Raw genomic sequence first — 18,637 nt, 5'->3', positions numbered from 1 at the left:
TTAGTTGTGGAGTATTTGATTTTATCATTTCTTTTGGAAGAACATTTATGGTGTAGGACAAATTTGTGTTTTATATATGCCCATGTTTTTAGTCTTAAAAACCTCTTTATTTTAGCGGCAGGAGAAGGAAGCTGCAGAACGTGCTGCTGCTGTAAGTCACATGAGTATTGGAGCAGCAGGGGTTTGGGGTTCAGCAATCTCCAATCTCTCTTGGGCCAGCCGTGCTTCCAGTGGTAGAACGTCTTCCTCATCCACATCAACCAGTCAGTCAACTAGTCAACAAGTATGTGCTTGGTCATTACAATAATAGTAATATTAAAAATGTTTGTTCATACACGAAACAAACCTTCGGTCTTAACATTAGGATTTACTAGCGCCAAGCTGGAAACCGGTAGAATTAAAATTACACTTGTGAGATCCAGGGACTAATGGCATCTATACCAGGTCACGGGGCATGTATACCCAGAATGCCCACGGCTACCTGTGACCCATCAGTTTATTTTCCTACGCCTTTAAGATAAGACGTGTTACTGTCTATCTCATTTAAAGCCGGTTTTTCAGTTTGCCCGTTCTTTATCCATTTCATTTTTTATTTTTCATTCCTTTTCTTTCTCCAAGTGTGATCAATGTGTGGTAAGAGTGTATACGTGGTATGATGGAGAATTTTGCCTCAACATCGGGATCGTCTACCGCTTCGAAGACGAGACAAAGGAAATGCCCAGGAGTCAGTGGCTTCCCTTGTTCTAGGTTCCTAACCTCGGTGTCGACGGATCCTCATCCAACGTGTAGTAGGTGCAGGGAAAACGTATGTACGGTTTCTAATCCGTGTTCTGTTGTCGCGGTTGGTCGTGGAACAGTGGAAGAAGTTCTATGGGAAAAGCCAATACAAAAGAAAGGGGGTGACGCCATCTTTGGATGACCAAACCTTACCGGCTTCTTTTGTATCGGAATAATAAACCATGGCTGCTCCATATGTTTTCTCCACCTGCTTTTGAATGTCTCATTACCCCTTCGGTTTTCTCCTAGCGGTTCTGTATCGGAAACGTCAGGAGGGGCCTTGGGTAATTTTATGAATAATTTGCACTCTCCTTTGTTCCAGCAAGTAGAGGGGGAGATCCGCCATCTTTGTTCCAGGCTCCTGCTACGCAAGCGCATAGGTTAGATGGTACGTGGTCAGCGCTAGGCCTACCAGGCGTACCAACCTTGGATGGTCTGCTTGCGCATTATATGACGTCACGGTTCCAGCAGGGTCCGGCAGCGCTGAATGTTCCTCATCCCCGGGCTTGCAATTTATGGGAATTATGCCGCTGCTTCTCCATCCCACTCAGTATTTACAGCGATGCAGAACGTGGGAGGTAATTTGGCAGCAAACGTGCGGTTACCAGCAGAAAACCTCTCAGTCTCTCCCTACGAGAGCGATGACGTCACAACATACGTCACACTCTGAGATGGCAGGCGTGATGACGTCACAGACCGATTCTCGGCCTTTTTTTCGCTGCACCCCAGACGCTAATACGCCTTCTGATCCGTCAATGCAAACTGTAATGCAGAAGTTACAGGATATAGAGGAGAGAATGAATAAGAGAGACAAAAAGCAAAAAGTGTGATTCGCCTTCTTCGTCTTCTTCCTCTAGTTCGGCGGTCATCGCTAAGTCCGATAACGTCACGGCAGAGCGCCAGTCAAGCGTTGGAAGGAGGATTCGGGAGTTCCTAGCGGATCCTCGGGCCAAGAGGAGAAGAATCAATTCTTCCTCTCCTTCGGACGGAGACTGTCATTTCCAAGTCAGCAAGAAGGTCGGAAAATCAGTGGCTATTAAGCACAAGGTGCCAGACGAAGCCGTTCGCGAGAGTCCGAACAAGCGAGAGAGGTGACGGCCGGCGAGCTAGCGGCCGAGGGCGGAGTTGCCAGTTTGGATCGCAAAAACTGCGATACCTCTGGTAAAATCGACGTTGGCGGCGAAAGGTGCAGCAGAGGATGGAATGAAGGTCCCAGTTTCGCCCGTAAGGCCGTTCAAAATACGTACGAAGGACGATAAGGCTCCTATTAAAAGTACAAAAAATAGAGAGTTGGCAACCTCGGCGGATACGTTCGTGGAAGGCAGTGTCCGTCTGGATAGAAGGCCGAGGCCGGGCTCGCCGACGCTCGAAAACGTTGCCAATGCTAATAAAGACGAACTTACCTCTGTCTTAAGGGAGCCTTCATCTTGGAGATCTAGACGAGATTCTCGCTCTAGATCCGTGAGCAGAAAGAGTGAGACGTTCTCGTTCCCCTGCTGACATCTGGGATCGAGCCAACAGCGGCAGCAAAGATCAAAGAGGCCGCGGCCGTAGGGGCAGGCGGCCGTGGAATTCGGGCGTCTGTCAGAAGATAGAGGCGAGACAACATCTCTCGTGACGGAGAGTGGTACACTAGAGCCGGAGGAAGGAGAAAAACCAAGAGTTTCTGGCCTCGTATGCAGAGGTTATTGATTTGATTCGTCAATTCAATAGCCTTTCGGAGAAGACAGAAACACCGGCCAGTATGCTTCCTCCTGGAATTGACATGGCGTTTAGACTAAAGAGGGATACCAAGGTGTCGTATGAATTGCCTTGTTCGAGTCATGCGGAATCGGTCTTGCAACACGTAAACGCAAAGATTGCAGGGAGGGATAATTCCTTAAGATCTAATAGATCATTTAAATTTATTCCCCCTCCAATGATAAAGCAAAGGAATATTATACGACACCGAAGGTCCCTTTGCTGTCTAGACAAATGAACCCTAATGTTGTAAGGTTAAGGCCTGGATTAACCTTGGATCAGGTTAAAATGGAGTGCCCTTCGATATTCGTACCAAGAGGCTGCCACGTTAGAAGCAAACAGCTTCTTCTGTCTTTCAGGCTGCGTCCTGGTTAGACCTTTGGTCAACAGCAGTGGCGAAAATTGCATCCTCGGAAGCAACAAGGAAAGTAGTAGATGAACCATTGTTCATTAGATTACTACAGTCAGGGTCCAAGGCGATTGCGTACCTGAACAAACGTAAGTGCCAATGTTTGGGCAAATATCCTGCTAATGAGGAGAGATGCAGCAGGCTAGACTAAGCCGCAATGTGGATTTGGATTCCCTGTTAGCAATGAGGAATGGGGATATCTTGGAATCGCAACTACTGTTGCCAGAGGTCATACTGGAAGAAGCGATAGATAGAAGAAGGATGGACACTAACGATAGGTTGGTGCAACAGGCAGTTAGGAAAACCTCTAACAGTCAAACTATTCCTTTGGAGGGAAGACAACAGCAGATGTCTCGAAAGAAACCAGTGAGACATAGCATCCCTAATAGAGTCACAAGACCCTCTTCCCAAAGAGGATAACTCATCGGCCCTTTCACAATAGAAAACAACAGAGGAAGGGGCAATAAGGGGAGGGGGAGAGGCTCAAGAAGATAGGATGGGCGCCTCCCATCACTCGGCCACACCAGTGGGGGGTTGCTGGCAAATACTGGAAGGTGTTGGCAGGAACTAGGGGCAGAGCAGGGGGTGGTGGATGTTCTCAGGATCGGGTATTTGATTCCGTTCGAGGTAACCCCCGCCCCTGACAGATCAACCATTACCCCACGTCACTTATACCCACAAATTCTCAGAAGGCCACTATTCTGCAGGACGAGGTGAAGAAGATGATGGAAAAAGGAGCTGTGCAACAAGTATGCAGTCCGACAAAAAGGCTTCTACAGCAGGATTTTCCTGGTACCCAAAGCCAACGGGGAGTGGAGGACAGTAATAGACCTGCAACGCTGAATCTGTTTATAAGGAAAACCAGTTCAAGATGGAAACTCCGAAAAACGGTTCTACAAGCAGTCAGAATCGGAGACTTTATGCTGACAGTCGATCTAAAGGACGCATACTTTCAGATACCAGTCCATCAGTCTTCAAGGAAATTTCTCCGCTTCAGTCTTGCAGGGAAAGCTTTCGAGTTCAAGGTCCTGTGCTTCGGATTGACAACGTCTCCTCAAGTTTTTACAAGAGTGTTCACCTCGTGTCGGCATGGGCGCACGCTCAGGGTCAGGCTGATAAGATCTGGACGATTGGCTGGTGATAGCAAAGTCCAGGGAGAAATTACTCAGGGACAGGGCGGCCCTCCTGCAGCTTTGTCACAGCCTAGGTATTGTGGTGAATCAGCAGAAGTCGCAGCTGGATCCAAAGTCAACGTTTGGAATATCTGGGAATGGTGATAGACACAACACAAGCCAAAGTATTCCCGACAGACCAAAGAGTACAGAAATGCAAAACAAGTGGTGAATGCCTTTCTGGGAAAGCAGACACAGCCAGCAAGACAGTGGCAGGTGGTGCTGGGAATCCTAACCTCCTGGAGAAGCTAGTACCACAAGGAAGGCTACACCTTCGGTCCCTACAATGGAGGATGAAGGAGTTTTGGTCACCAACAGTAGATCACCCGTACGAGCAAATTCCCTTGTCGGCAGAAGTGAGGAAAGACTTGCTGTGGTGGGTGGACGACGACAATCTGACAGTGGTGTCCCCCTTCAACAATCCTCCCCAGACCTCTTGCTGTTCTCGGATGCATCACTAGAAGGCTGGGGAGCCCATATGGAGGAGTTGATGGTGTCAGCAAAATGGAGTTGCAAGGACAGAGAACTCCATATACGTGCTGGAGTTGAAAGCAGCTTTCCTGGCTCTACAAGAATTCAGGGAGAGAGTAAAGGGACACTCGGTGGTATTGATGTCAGACAACACCACAGTAGTAGCTTATATAAACAAGCAACGAGGCCTAGTTTCTCGGCAGTTACATGTGATGACAGTTCAACTTCACCAGTGGGCTATAGAGAACCTGGTAGACATCAAGGCCAGGTATATTCCGGGAAAAAGAAACATAGTGGCCGACAAGTTGAGCCGCAGGATCAGATTCTGGGAACGGAGTGGTCCCTACACCAACAGGTAGTGGACAGGATGCTCTATTTGTGGGAAGGACCGAATCATAGACCTATTCGCAACCAGGTACAACAAAAAGTTGGAAGTGTATTGTTCAGTAGTCCCGGACGCAGAGGCAGCAGCAGAAGATGCGCTACAACACCCCTGGGACAATCTGGACGTGTACGCATTTCCTCCATTTTGTCTAATCCGTCAGGTTCTGAACAGGGTAATGCGGTCTCAGAACCTCAAGATGACCCTGGTAGCCCCGTTATGGCCGAAAGCAGAGTGGTTTCCAGACCTACTGGAACTCCTAGTAGATGTGCCAAGAGAGTTACCTCCATGGAGCAACCTTCTGTGTCAGCCTCACGTGGAGAGGTACCACCAGTCGGTGAAGTCCCTATCGCTTCACGGGTGGAGACTGTCAAGTATCTCCTCCGAGAGCGAGGGTTTTCGCAGAAAGCAGCAACTCAGATGGCAGGTAATATCAGAAAAATCATCTGCGACAGTATCCAAGGGAAGTGGTCAGCATACTGTGATTGGTGGCGTAGGGGGAACGTGTCTCCACTCGGTACCACTATTCAGCAGTTAGCAGACTTTCTGATATATCTCAGAACAGAAAAACATATGTCTGTATCTGCAGTGAAGGGGTACAGGGCTGCTCTAGCCTCAGTCTTACGAATGAAAGGAGTGGACATATCGTCTTCATGGGAGAGAGGCCATGGCTGATGAGGAGGCTTTGAACAGTCATGCCCACAAAGGAGCTAAAAACCCCAGATTGGGATCTGACCAAGGTACGAGTAGTCTGACAAAACCCCTTACGAACCACTAAGGCAGTCCACGGATAGGAGCCTGACCCTGAAGACAGCTTCTTATTGGCCCTGGCTTCAACCAAAAGGGTGGGGGAGCTACATGGCCTCTCATATCTCCATAAAGCACTCGAGAGGTTGGAGATCAATGGTGTGTGAGTTTGTCCCAGAATTCGTGGCAAAGACCCAAAATCCAACAATAGTAGACGGCAGATTCGACCTTTACCATACCTTCCTTGGCAGATTTGTAGACAACGACAAAGCTGAAAATGCTCCTGTGCCCCGTCAGGGCACTAAGGGAGACTTAAAGAGAACAAGGCACCTCAGGCCGGGGTGCCAGAGGTTGTTCGTAAGTACAGGACGGAACAAGGAAGTGTCCAAGAATACAATATCATTTTGGCTAAGGGAGACAATCAGAAATGCTTATACTGCAGAAGACAGAGGGTCAGATAGCCAGGTGGGAGCTAGAGCTCATGACATCAGGGGTGTGAGTGCTTCCCTAGCATTTAAGAAGAACATGTCTGTGGATAAAATTCTGAAAGCTGGCGTGTGGAAGCGCCAAACAACTTTCACCTCATTTTATTTGAAAGATGTTGCCCATAGATCCTTGGACACCTTTTCCTTGGGTCCAGTGGTGGCGGCCCAACAAGTGATATAGTTCATCCAGTGCCCCTGGCGGGTCAGTTTGCGTCCTAGTCTAAGATGAAGGTATGAAAGTAGAATGAATGGATGACTGGTCTTTTTTCTTTACTATTTCTTCTTCCTACTCCTTTAACTACGGGCAATATGAAGAGAGTACCGTCATGTGCTGGAACGGACTAGATGCAGTGAGATGGGTCAGCCATACTGTGAAGCTATCTTAGCTGATGATATACTTTTCAGTAGCAACACACCCTCTGGATAATAAGGAAAGAGGGGTGAAGGTGGATCCAGTCGCAAGGGACAAGAGTAAACAGTAGAATGGTATCTACACCCAGTGGGAGGAAACCAATAGATCCGCTTATATCTTTGGTCCTAGGTTCATTGTCCATTCTCTAGAATTTCCCTATATATTCGGAAATGGATAAGGTGGCAAACTTCCAGTCAGTTGTAGAGACTTACCTCCCTCCAATAGTAAGTCTATCCTAATGTTAAGACCGAAGGTTTGTTTCGTGTATGAACAAATACCAAATTTGTAACTAATTTGTATTTTTCATAACTAACAAACCTGAGGTCTTAACAGTTAAAGGCCCACCTCGAACCACCCCTCTAGCAGTCTAAACTTGTAGGATAAAATACTGATGGGTCACAGGTAGCCGTGGGCATTCTGGTATACATGCCCCGTGACCTGGTATAGATGCCATTAGTCCCTGGATCTCACAAGTGTAATTTTAATTCTACCGGTTTCCAGCTTGGCGCTAGTAAATCCTAATGTTAAGACCTCAGGTTTGTTAGTTATGAAAAATACAAATTAGTTACAAATTTGGTATTTTTAAAGCATGAAACTCTACGCACCTTCACATTGAGAGAGCAGTGTACAACAGCATTAAGGTTTTATTTATTTATTTATTATTTTTTTTCTTTCAATCTTTCCCTGGTGGTGGCAAATCGTATAGTATTCCCAAGTTGTAGGATAAAATATAAATGCTTCAACTTGTACTTATTAAAGCAGCACATTTCTATTATGCATCACCATTACCCATGGAATGGTGGTTTACCCATAGTTGGCAGGCAAGCTGAGAACATATACCTTTAAATTCAGTGAGTTTCACTAGTGTTAGTGACAGTATCATTGATTTTTTTAACATTTAAATAATACTTGAGCCAAACTCCACTGGCCCTCAAGGTGATGCCTCTCTGGAGGTGTGAGAGGAAGAGGTGCACCGATCTGCTCTCCAGGGCAGTATTGGCTGTTCCTGGAAGCAGCATCACCCTGCCCTCGAGGCAGGACTTCACTGAAGTCATATAAACTCATACATGCATGAATCCCTCTTTCTGTCTGACTCTCTGTTCATAAGAATAATTTGCTAAGAAAATAGTGACACACACACACACACACACTGTTCATAAAAATAATTTGCTAAGAAAATAGTGACACACACACACACACACACACACACACACACACACACCACAACACACACACACACACACACACACTCTTCATAAGAATAATTTGCTAAGAAAATAGTGACACACACACACACACACACCACACACTGTTCATAAGAATAATTTGCTAAGAAAATAGTGACACACACACACACACACACACACACACACACACACACACACACACACACACACACACAGTACATAAGAATAATTTGCAAAGAAAATATTTCAGTATTTGGTCTGAAAATTTAAAAGAAAATGATCTATTTTGATAAATAAAAGGTTCTTACCGTTTCTGGGGTTAAGGACACAGATAGTTGTACATGTAAGCAAGGAATATTATTTATTCTTGCATTCTTTTATCAGTGGGGTGGATCAAGCAATAGCAGTTCTGGAGGTATATGGAATAATAACAGCCAGCCAGCAACGACCATACCAGCTCATTCTGTTTGGAACAATGATCATTCTACCATATGGAATCAGGCAGAAAACTCTACTTCGGCAGGTAATTTTTTCATTTTATTTTAATCGGTGATCTCAGTTGTACTTAAAAATGTACTTGAGGCTTTTAATCATCAGTTCTTTGATTTTGGTCTTCGCTTGTAATGAGATTGTTTCAGCACACCCCATTAATCATATCAAATGTATCAGAGTCAGAGGATATTTTTGGATCAGTCATTCGTTTATACATATTTTATGTCTTAGAATGTTTCAAAACTCCAGCTCACAGTATTAAATGTAAAAAAATTAATGTTATATTCACATTGTGTGTTTGTGAATCATGTATAAAATTTACACATATCATAGTCAAAGCAAACACGCTAAACGGTTATAAATACCAAAACATCAGTCTATGTTTCCAGGAAAGGCTTGTCTAGCAGTGAATAGCTGGAGGTGTTCCAGATTAGTCTATTATTGCACCAAGCCAAATGACTTGTAATATTTACAAAATTGTTATATTGCAAAGCATGAAACAATTCTTTTGACACTTTCTATAGAACAATCAGCTGATTGGACATTCAAAAAACATGAGTCTAAGCATGTATGCATTTGTTCGGATTGCATAAAAGAATCAGTTTTGTGTTGTGAAAATTGTTTTCATATCACAAAGTTGCTATAATATTTACAGAGGTAAAGCCTTTTTGATTTATGAGTGAGATTGTTTGAAATGTATTTTGTCCGTTTTTGGCTTCCTGAAAATAGAAGGAAGTAAAGTATGTAAAATTATAATATTGTTTGAACAATAGGAAAATAGTTATGATTTCTCCAAGTTTAACCTTTTTTTATATATATAAAGTTCCATTGTTCATTTGTACTGGAGCAGAATCGATTGGGTAAAATAACCAAATTCTTTAAAGTATATTGGTAAATTCTGTCTGAATTTACAGTTTAAAAGAAATGTGGTTGTTCCAGGAGGCTTCTGGGATAATCCTGAACCTGCTAAAAGCAACAAGTCAGCAGCACCGGCATCAGGACGGACTCCAACCAAACCCACCAATGCTGGTAACAAGGGAGGTTCGGGAAACCAGAACAACAACCGTGGCAACAAGAAGAAAGGAAAAGACGAGAGCGATGCCGTCAAGAAACTCTTCGCCGATAATATGTCTCCTGCCGACGATTTTACTCGCTGGTGTAAAGGAGCCCTCAATACTCTAAAAGTTCATGCTTCAATAGACAGTAAGTAAAGGTCCTCCATTTTTGGTGAGGCTCTTCTTATTTTTAATGTGCAATGTCTGTTAATGTTCAAGTATTTCCTGTAGTTTTACTATAGTATTTGGAAGTGGCGATTAACATTTCATCTTAACCTTCCAGTTCCAACCTTTGTGACGTTCCTAGCGGAAGTGGAATCCCCTTACGAGGTGCACGATTACATTCGTTCTTATTTGGGAGATAGCAAGGAGGTCAAAGAATTCGCAAAACAGTACTTGGAAAGACGTAGTAAGGCACGCAATGCCCAGAAAGAGCGTACCGTAGAGGACGATATTTTGGCTCCGGCACCTGCCGTCAATCCTACGTGTACAGAGTTCCAGGAAGTTAAGGTATGGTTGTAAGTTTTGAATACACAGATGAATACATACATACTGCATGGATGCTAGGGAGTTCACTTTCATATATGCTGTTTGTTTCTAGGGTATAAAGAAAAATGTAGCTGTAAAACTAGTTGTTATTTTCAAGTTCAGTAAAATATATTGTATTCACTAAATTAAATCTTAGAAATAACAAGCAAATAGTATCTTTTCATTTACACAGTTATGGAAAGCTTAATGTGTGTGTCTTCTTTTTAAGAAGCAGACTGTCACTAGAATTGTCAGATATCCTTTGATGTTGGTCATATATCAAAATTCCCTAAATTTGGGTGGTTATCTATTTAGTGTTACAAAATTCCTTTAGAAATTAGTTAAATAGTTGGAACTTGAAATGTTTTTATTCTGGTTTTCAACAGAATAGTGTATCGACTTTTATTGTAAAAAGCTAACATTGTCTTACTTCTGTTATTCATTTTTACAGCAAACACGTAACAAGAAAGCAAACAAGAAGAAGATGCAGAAAGTTGACAACAGTATCCTAGGGTTTAGCGTCTCATCTAATGAGCGCATAAACATAGGAGAGCGTGATTATGCCGAGTGAAATTCCCTCACTGTAACCTCAAAACAATAAAGCATAAGAAAAAGTCCATATTATAATGGGAAGTATACTTCCTGCGCCACACCATTAAGTGAATCGTGGCGAATCACTGACTTAAAAAAAAGTTTATAATAAGACTGTGTGCTTAACCTTGTGAGGCAGTTGTGACTCCTTGTGATGTTTTGGGCCCAGTCTTAGGTGGAGAAATGTTGGTAACATGGTTGTATAAGAAACTCAGTTTTCCAAAAAGTAATGCTAAGATGTTTTCATTATCAACATTTCCAACTGTGCTTTCCTGGAAGGAACGGCAAGATTCGACAGTATTTTCTCTGCATATACCACAGCCAAGGAAGCCATTGAACAGGTGAAAAGTGTTCAACTCGAAGTATTCGTTTGTTAAAAATCAGCCGATAGAAAAATTATACAGTATTTCATTAAAGTTTATATACATATAAATATATAAATATATTTTTATCATATATTTGACTCAGGTGAATTGTTGTATTGGAATTTTGAATGAATTCCAGTTTAAATTGGATTTATCTTTGTTTACAACATAGAAAAATATGCATAAGGAGTTAATGGTATATGATTTTTAAGGATAGCATGCTACTGGGGGACAAACATAAGTGCCTGGTTAAACCCATTTCACGTTTATGCAATGGAAGAATGTTGTGTAAATATTTTTGAATCTAACTATGTTGGGTAAAAGAGAGTGTGATATGGCCACTAATTAGATTAGCATAGAATACTGATGATGGTAGTTTAGAGTAGTAGTCAGTTTTTTATATATTTTTTTTTTAGAACCTCTACATTTGATCAGCAGAAATTAGAATAGGTATAAGTAGCAGTAGTCTGATGTCTCAACCTCTTGGCACAGTAAAAAATGTCAGATAACTAGATGGTGAGTGACCCTTTTAATAAATGTGGAAGACATATTCTGGTCTTGAAAGCGAGATGTAATCTTCTCTAAGTCATGCAATACTCCTGAAAGTGATTGATCTCACTTCAGAATAATTTCTCTTTCTCAGTACGTACTACCATGTTGAGGATCAGTTGAAGTATTAGAGCTTATGACAGCTCCAGACGAGGAGGCTATACATTCAGTATTACAAGTTTTTTCTTGTCGTAATCCCAAAGAGTAATTAAACCTACATGAATAATTCAATAAGTATAAGTGAAGTTATTTGTACATTGTAACCTGGGGTAAATTTTAACAAGGGTTTAGGTTTTATTGGGCTTTAGCAAAATTTGTGGTCAGGTTGGAGACACACACACACACACACACACACACACACACACACACACACACACACACACACACACACACACACACACTCTCTCTCTCTCTCTCTCTCTCTCTCTCTCTCTCTCTCTCTCTCTCTCTCTCTCTCTCTCTCTCTCTCTCTCTCTCTCTCTCTCTCTCTAAATGAAGATATATCTGTTCATGTAACATTTGTCTTGAAATCAACCATCTATTCGAAAGATTTTTTTCCTCCATTTTATAATATTTTGTCAGCAAGGGTTCCCTTGTTTACAGATACTGTAGAATTTTGGTATCTGTTGAGTATATGTAAAGTTACTTTACTTTGTGGTCAATCACTACTTAGGGTGCTAAGGACATTTTTTTTTTAGCATCACTTTTTACTTATTCATGTAGGTTTGCAGTCATATTGGTTGAGAAGGAAAATCCATTTTGAGAAATGAAACTCATGGAAATCTCATAACATTTCTGGTCTTTGCCATTTTTACACAGATAAGGTTAAGGGAGAGTACTAGGTCAGTGTTTGATCAAATACCTTCTTGTTGTTTTACAGTGTTTCACAAATTGTATTAAGAGTAAAAAGGGGTAGATTTTATCAATTTGTGAATAACTTCTTGTTAAGGGTTAGTTCCTAAGCTTATTGTAATTCCTCAGATTCATATTTGTGAGCACGATTGATATTAGAGGAGTTGCAATAGGATATTTACTTATGACAATTTCTCGTACTTTTTCTCATTCTCTCTCTTGCTTATCATATAAAGGAATGTATGAGGTACAATGCTAAGGGTTGCTTAGAAGTGAATTGTCCCCTAGTTAGATGCGTCTCTGTAATTACTCATTTCATTAAGGAATAAGATTATTGAAGGCTTCAGGTTTCAGCCATTAGTTCATGGTGGTGGCATAAGATGAACTCGATCCTGTAAAGTATGGTGAATTTCAGTGATGCTGTACCTTTCTGAAATTTTTATTTCTTTTGAGATTAGATTATCTGTGATATAAGACCATTTTGCAAACCACAATCAAACAGGGAAATGATTGTCAAAGTTCTGTTGGCCACTTTTCAGAATAGTTTTAATTGCTTTGAAAGGTTTCATCATTGAGCAGTGTTTATTTTTTATTTTTTACTCCAATTTCACACGTAACCCCGTGGTGGATCTTGGCCTATTAATAAGGATTAGGCAACATCCTGAAACGATCCAGGTAGTGGGATGTTTCTCAAATATTTGCTGAAATATGCAATTTCATCCATGACAGGTTTTTTGTCATCTGGCAGGTGTATGTTTAGGTATAAAAGTATTTTTGTAAAACATTTATAACATACAGCGGAGGGTTTTTGATTGATCTAACAGTGTATGTATGTTTTCATGTTACATGAGAGTTTAAGGTTACAGGTTTTATAAAAGGATAACTGCATTTTTTCTTTTCTAGTCACAAGATCTTTGTACTTTACTTTGTCCAGTGGTGATGGTCTGATTATGAAATAAATGTCTGGATGATAAGTTTTTTTGAGGTGAAATATTACAGTAAAATTTACATCAAAGCATTCACATTCTTTTTTTTTCTGAAAACTTGTCTGTCAAAATAGTAAGGTTAAACTCTGCCAGTAATAAAAAATTCCCTGTCAGTAACAAAAAGTAGTTCAAAATGAAATTCTTTTTACTAAAGATTTGCCTTACAAGACTAGAGTACTTATTGATTTCCTACTTGTCTGAGACTATCTGTATCATTGTAATCTTTTTTCGTTAGGTGTCATGATTACAGTACTATTTGTATGCCCTATATCTGCTTATCATCAATCAGTCTGTATAATATCTCATTTCTCACACACATTGCGTATAGTTTATTTCATAGGTAAGTAGTGTAATTGGATGTTCATTTTTTTAAGCAGTTTATATTTGGCCAATGAACTTGAAGGGTTTTCATTTTATAATTGATTGTAGGAGATTGTTCATTTTTTTTTACTTATTAATTTCTCAGAAGAACAGATCCCTCAACTAGTCTATAGAGAACTTGCCTGGTTTAATTGCTTTTTATAGCTAACATGCTGCTCTTTTCTGTTTAACATCTTGACTTGAATTTTTAACATCATTAGCACTGGAAAGTTGTATTTTTAAACCAGTTTGGATTTTGTCACGATGTCAAACGAGGTGGTTTTTCAAAATTGGAATGATATGCAGTATTCAAACACGGCTTCCAAGCCTTTCCAAAGATAAGGTTAGTGAATTGTTTTAGTCATTGGAAACTTATTATTTTATATTCGTGCATTCATAACTAGTACTTAGATTTTCTGTGGTGTGCTGTATCTGAACAATCCTTGAACATTTATTGGCTCACCAAGTCTTACTTTGTAATTAGGGACCTTTCAGTATACAGAACATTTAACTACCCCACAGTGTTTTGGAGCATATATAGAGTTGTAAAGGGAGCTTCTGGAAAGCAGAATTCACTGAAATTAGGTGGGAAATAGTTGGCTTTCAGCTGCAGAGTGGTATGCTACAAACTAAGTGTAGAAATATTCATGTGGGATAAGCCTATGAGGCCATTAACATTTAAAGCAATTTTTCTCAGAATAGAACATGCATTCTGAATTATGTATGCTGTGTATTATGCTATTAATAATAATGATGTGATAATGAAGTTGTGGTATATTTCAGAAGAGATAGTTCATATAAAGTCATTCAACAAAGGGGACTTTTGTACGGTTTACGTTTTTTATTTGAATGCCGTCAGGATCGGGATGTGGTCATATATATATATATATTTTTTTTTACTTTTATTTATTTAGTGGTGTGGGGTTTGCTATTACGTATTAATCTCTCAATCTTCAAGGACTTTCAATAACCTGGGGCTAACACCTTTTTTTAAGTGCCATATTAGGTACAAGTATGGAAGTGAGTGTATTGAGTTTAAATTAATAAAAATGGTTTTTGCATGTGGCCATGAGTAAACTGGTGCCAAATTATTTATTTATTTTTTTTTTTAAGATAATGAAGTTCTTAGGGAGACCTAGAAGTATGGTGTTGAAAGGTCACCAAATTCAGTGTTAGACAGAGGTGGATGTCACCGTGAGCTTTGGCATCCTGAAGCGTTGGTGTTAAGTCCTCTCCACCTTTTTCATTTTGTTAAGTATGTGAACCTCTGTTGAGTTGTAAGACCCAAATCATGGCAGCATTGGCTTACTAATTCCTTTATCCCTCCATTAGCTTATTTCTGTTCATTAATCATTTGATCATGACTGACAAAGTTTGATGTAAGCTCCTTCCAGTTACAATTTTCTTGGGTATAAGTCTATTTTGTGGATGGTTTTCACTACAGATGTATTATTTATTTGGTTCTTATGCCTGCTTGCTTCTGGATGACTTTAACTTCTGTTATGTTGCCCATTTGTTAGTATTTGTTAAATGGACTTTCCATTGCACTAAATTGGCAACATAAAAATTTGGAGAATAAAAGTTGTTTACTAGTCATTTGCTTGATGTAAATTGCAGGTTTTTCAATGCCTTTATTTAATCATTCTAAATGCAAATCATGTTGAACCCTGAAGACTAATTGTGAAACTAAAATATAGCAGTGAAAGAAATGATACAATACACAGATTGTAGAGCAAGTTAAAAAAGCTGGAATTTTTCTGGTGAGCTGGTTGAAAGGTTCTGAACTTTACCCAATCTATCTGTTTGATTATCGGATAAATTTTTATTTAATATTTGTATCCACATGTCAAGGTTTCATTGGTCATAATCAGTCAGTTTCTGGGTTCAAGGTCATATCCTAGCATATGCAAGTTCTGCTTGGAAAACTACTGTATTTAAGTTCTGTTTGACCAGATAAATTGGCCATCCATTAATCCGATAAGCTTTTGTTCCATTTATTAAACATTGTACATTGCAGAAGTGTTAATATATTTATAGCAATGAACTATATGGATTCAGCTGTGAAGTAACTGAATTGTCTGGTTAAACTGATAATTAATTTAAACTTTATTAATAAAATAATGTGAATCGGTTACTGTTTTCACCAGAAAAAAATTCTTGCTTGGGGAAGGCTTGTCTACCTCCTTTTCATGTAGGAAATTCTGCAATCATTTAATAATTTGTAGTTTCTCTTAATTCTCTTGATGTGAGAATTATTCAAGTCTATTTGTTATTCAAATTGATTAGACTTTCCTTCCGTTATTTGTAGACTGGAAAATACTAGATAAATATGATGAGGGATGTGGAATAATTATATTGTCTATGAACATTTTTGCTATTCTGCTTTTTATATTATAAAAAGCCATATTCACATCGGTTAAGAGGAAATATTTCTTCATTAATGTCTTGTTCTTATACATTGAAACTTTGATAAAAATTTAATGGCTGCCGACATCTAGAAAAAGTGAATTTTAAAGGCTGCCAACATCTAAGAGATCTATGATTGATAGAATTGTGTACACCTTTGTAAAATGTTTTTGCTTACCAATGATGAATTGATGTCACCTTTCTAATCTTTTGTTTAGGAAATGACTGCTAGTCTGTGTTTATCTATCTAATAATATTGTTCCAAAAATTCCTAGCAACTTGTATGCTTTGTGAAGAAAATGCTGAACTATATTTATTCATTAATGGAAAAGTTGTGTACACAGGTTTCTACCAATCTCTGAAAGTACTGATATTCCTTTGAAACTAGAGACATTTTTTTCTATTATTTTTTAGAGCATTCCATTAATGGTATTAAAAGATTTCAAGTTTCAGAAATGTTAAATGAAAGGAAGCACAGTATTTCATACATTGTTGCCTTAAAAGTTTTGTCAGTGATGAATGCTGTATTGAAAACATTGATGCTTATCACTTCCAGTGAGTGTTGCTCTCTTTTGGTGATTTTTTTTTTTCCTACATTCAGTGCAAACAGTATCAACTGTCCAACTGCATCTGCCTATTGTGGAAATCCTGACTGCTGTGTTAGAAGTGAGTGTGCTACACAGGATAAGATTTCTTTCGGGGTAGTCTTGGCTAGAGAAATGTCGACTGGACTCGTAAGACAAGGACCAAGGAGAGAGTGTTTATTTATTTTATTTTCTTTGAGCAGTGATCCATGTCACATGCTGTCTTCCCTTATGTTGTGTGGTGCATGAAGACCGTTGAGAGAAAAGGCCAGAAGGACTGTGCCTACGTTGTTGAAAATAACCGATTTGGTGCTCAAATCCAGAAATTCTGGAATCCTTAATAAAAAAAAATCCAATTTCAAGTGGTTTTATTCCTTTCCAACTCTTTCATAATATAAAAACATTACATTGAAGTTTATTATTATTATATATATACAGAAGGATTTAATACACATCCCACCAACTTGTTGAAAACCCTTTCCAAATCTGTTAGCCTATGACTAAACTAGACGAAATAAGCTTCACTCGCGGTTTGGTTTAGTGTCTTTCCCTCGTACCCTTTCCTCATAGACATAACTTGTTTTATGTCGCCACTGATAGTTATCAATGGGTGCAGAACACTTGCAACAAGCAAGTAAATCTCTTCAGCCTCTGAACGGTTACCCTCCAAAAACCTTACGCCACCATGGTCATGTTCCGAGGTCAACTATGCCAAGCAAAACCTGAGAACCTAGAGAATTCACAAAAATTAATACTACACCAGTGACCAAAGTATAATAGGGCAAATACAATGCTATAATTTACATGAATATTTAGATTATACAATTTCGGCCAAGTACTGAAACAAATTGACAGTGGGAATGCGTAGGTGTAACAGGAGGAAAACCTCGCAGTTGCACTGTGAATCGGTTGTTACAAAAGGTTTACAGTCAAGGAAAGATAGGGGCTGAAGGAACGCTGCAAAGAACCTTAAGTTTACACGAATTACTCTTCAATTATCCCTTCCCATACCCAGCAACATTGTCGTTTATATAGTCTGCTTGGAAATGTGTTTATTTTGTACAACACGCTGTAAACCCAGTGACAAATTTATATATATTTATATATATACATATATATATATATATATATATATATATATATATATATATATATATATATATATATTATATATATATATTAGTAAATCTCTGTTAAAACAGGATACGTCTCGGGTATAAAAGGCCCATTAAACCCTGTTTTGAAGCTAATGACTATTTCTGTGGTCTGACTACCACCATTATCAAGCAGCTTGATAAGGGTGGTAGTCAGTCCACCGAAATATAGTCCTTAGGTTTGTTAAAACAGTGTGATTTAATGGGCTTTTTATACCTGATCATACATATATATATATATATATATATATATATATATATATATATATATATATATATATATATATAATAAAAGTGACAAGACACTTCACACTTAACATAATATTTACAAAAAATATATAAAACATTCACTACTACAAATACCTTTACAATAGAAAATTATTCATTTGGAGGTCATGGCATTGAATAATTACTAAAGCTAAAATGACACGTGATAAAATAAGGACAGGGTACAGAGTAGATATATAAACGTGAGAATTTGCTAGTTTTTAGGGTAAACATTTTTTTTTTTAACTTGTTCATGAGTTGGCAGCAGGTCATTCTAATCATATCTCCCTCCCTCCCCCCTCCCTCCCCTCCCCCTCTCTCTCTCTCTCTCAAGCGCTGGGACCCCAGAGGTCATTCAGCGCTGAAAATAATGTTGAAACTATTGTTAGGAGAGGTTGGGGAGGAAGATGACGAAAGAAAATATGAATGGAGGTACGGTAAAAGGAATGAAAGGGTTATCGGCTACGGGGACGCTGCAAAGAACAATAGTGCCTGCCTACAGTGCACCGTGTGAGCTACACTGAGGCACTAACCCCTTTATGAGGCCTCTCCGTTCTTAAACTCATACTTTAGCATATAATATATAGTCTAAGATGACAAAAGAACAATAAAATACTACCAATTAAAACGAAAATTTAATAACTAGCGCAGGAATGTTATCAAAGC

General features: G+C 39.4%; 1 protein-coding gene across 1 annotated transcript in view; it reads left to right on the top strand.

Annotated features, from left to right (window-relative positions):
* Positions 1-16,908, top strand: part of LOC135214330 (GRB10-interacting GYF protein 1-like) — a 200,258-nt gene extending 183,350 nt beyond the window's left edge. Inside the window, 5 exon segments of the mRNA XM_064248529.1 lie at positions 116-283; positions 8,167-8,305; positions 9,214-9,477; positions 9,613-9,839; positions 10,309-16,908. Of these exon segments, the coding sequence (XP_064104599.1) occupies positions 116-283; positions 8,167-8,305; positions 9,214-9,477; positions 9,613-9,839; positions 10,309-10,428 (918 nt within the window). The 3' untranslated portion in view covers positions 10,429-16,908.
* Positions 16,909-18,637: the final 1,729 nt, after the last annotated feature.

Source organism: Macrobrachium nipponense, chromosome 45, assembly GCF_015104395.2.
Source record: "Macrobrachium nipponense isolate FS-2020 chromosome 45, ASM1510439v2, whole genome shotgun sequence".
Taxonomy (NCBI): domain Eukaryota; kingdom Metazoa; phylum Arthropoda; class Malacostraca; order Decapoda; family Palaemonidae; genus Macrobrachium; species Macrobrachium nipponense.
The sequence above is the reverse complement of the archived record's forward strand: the minus strand, read 5'-3'. Positions and strand labels throughout refer to the sequence as shown.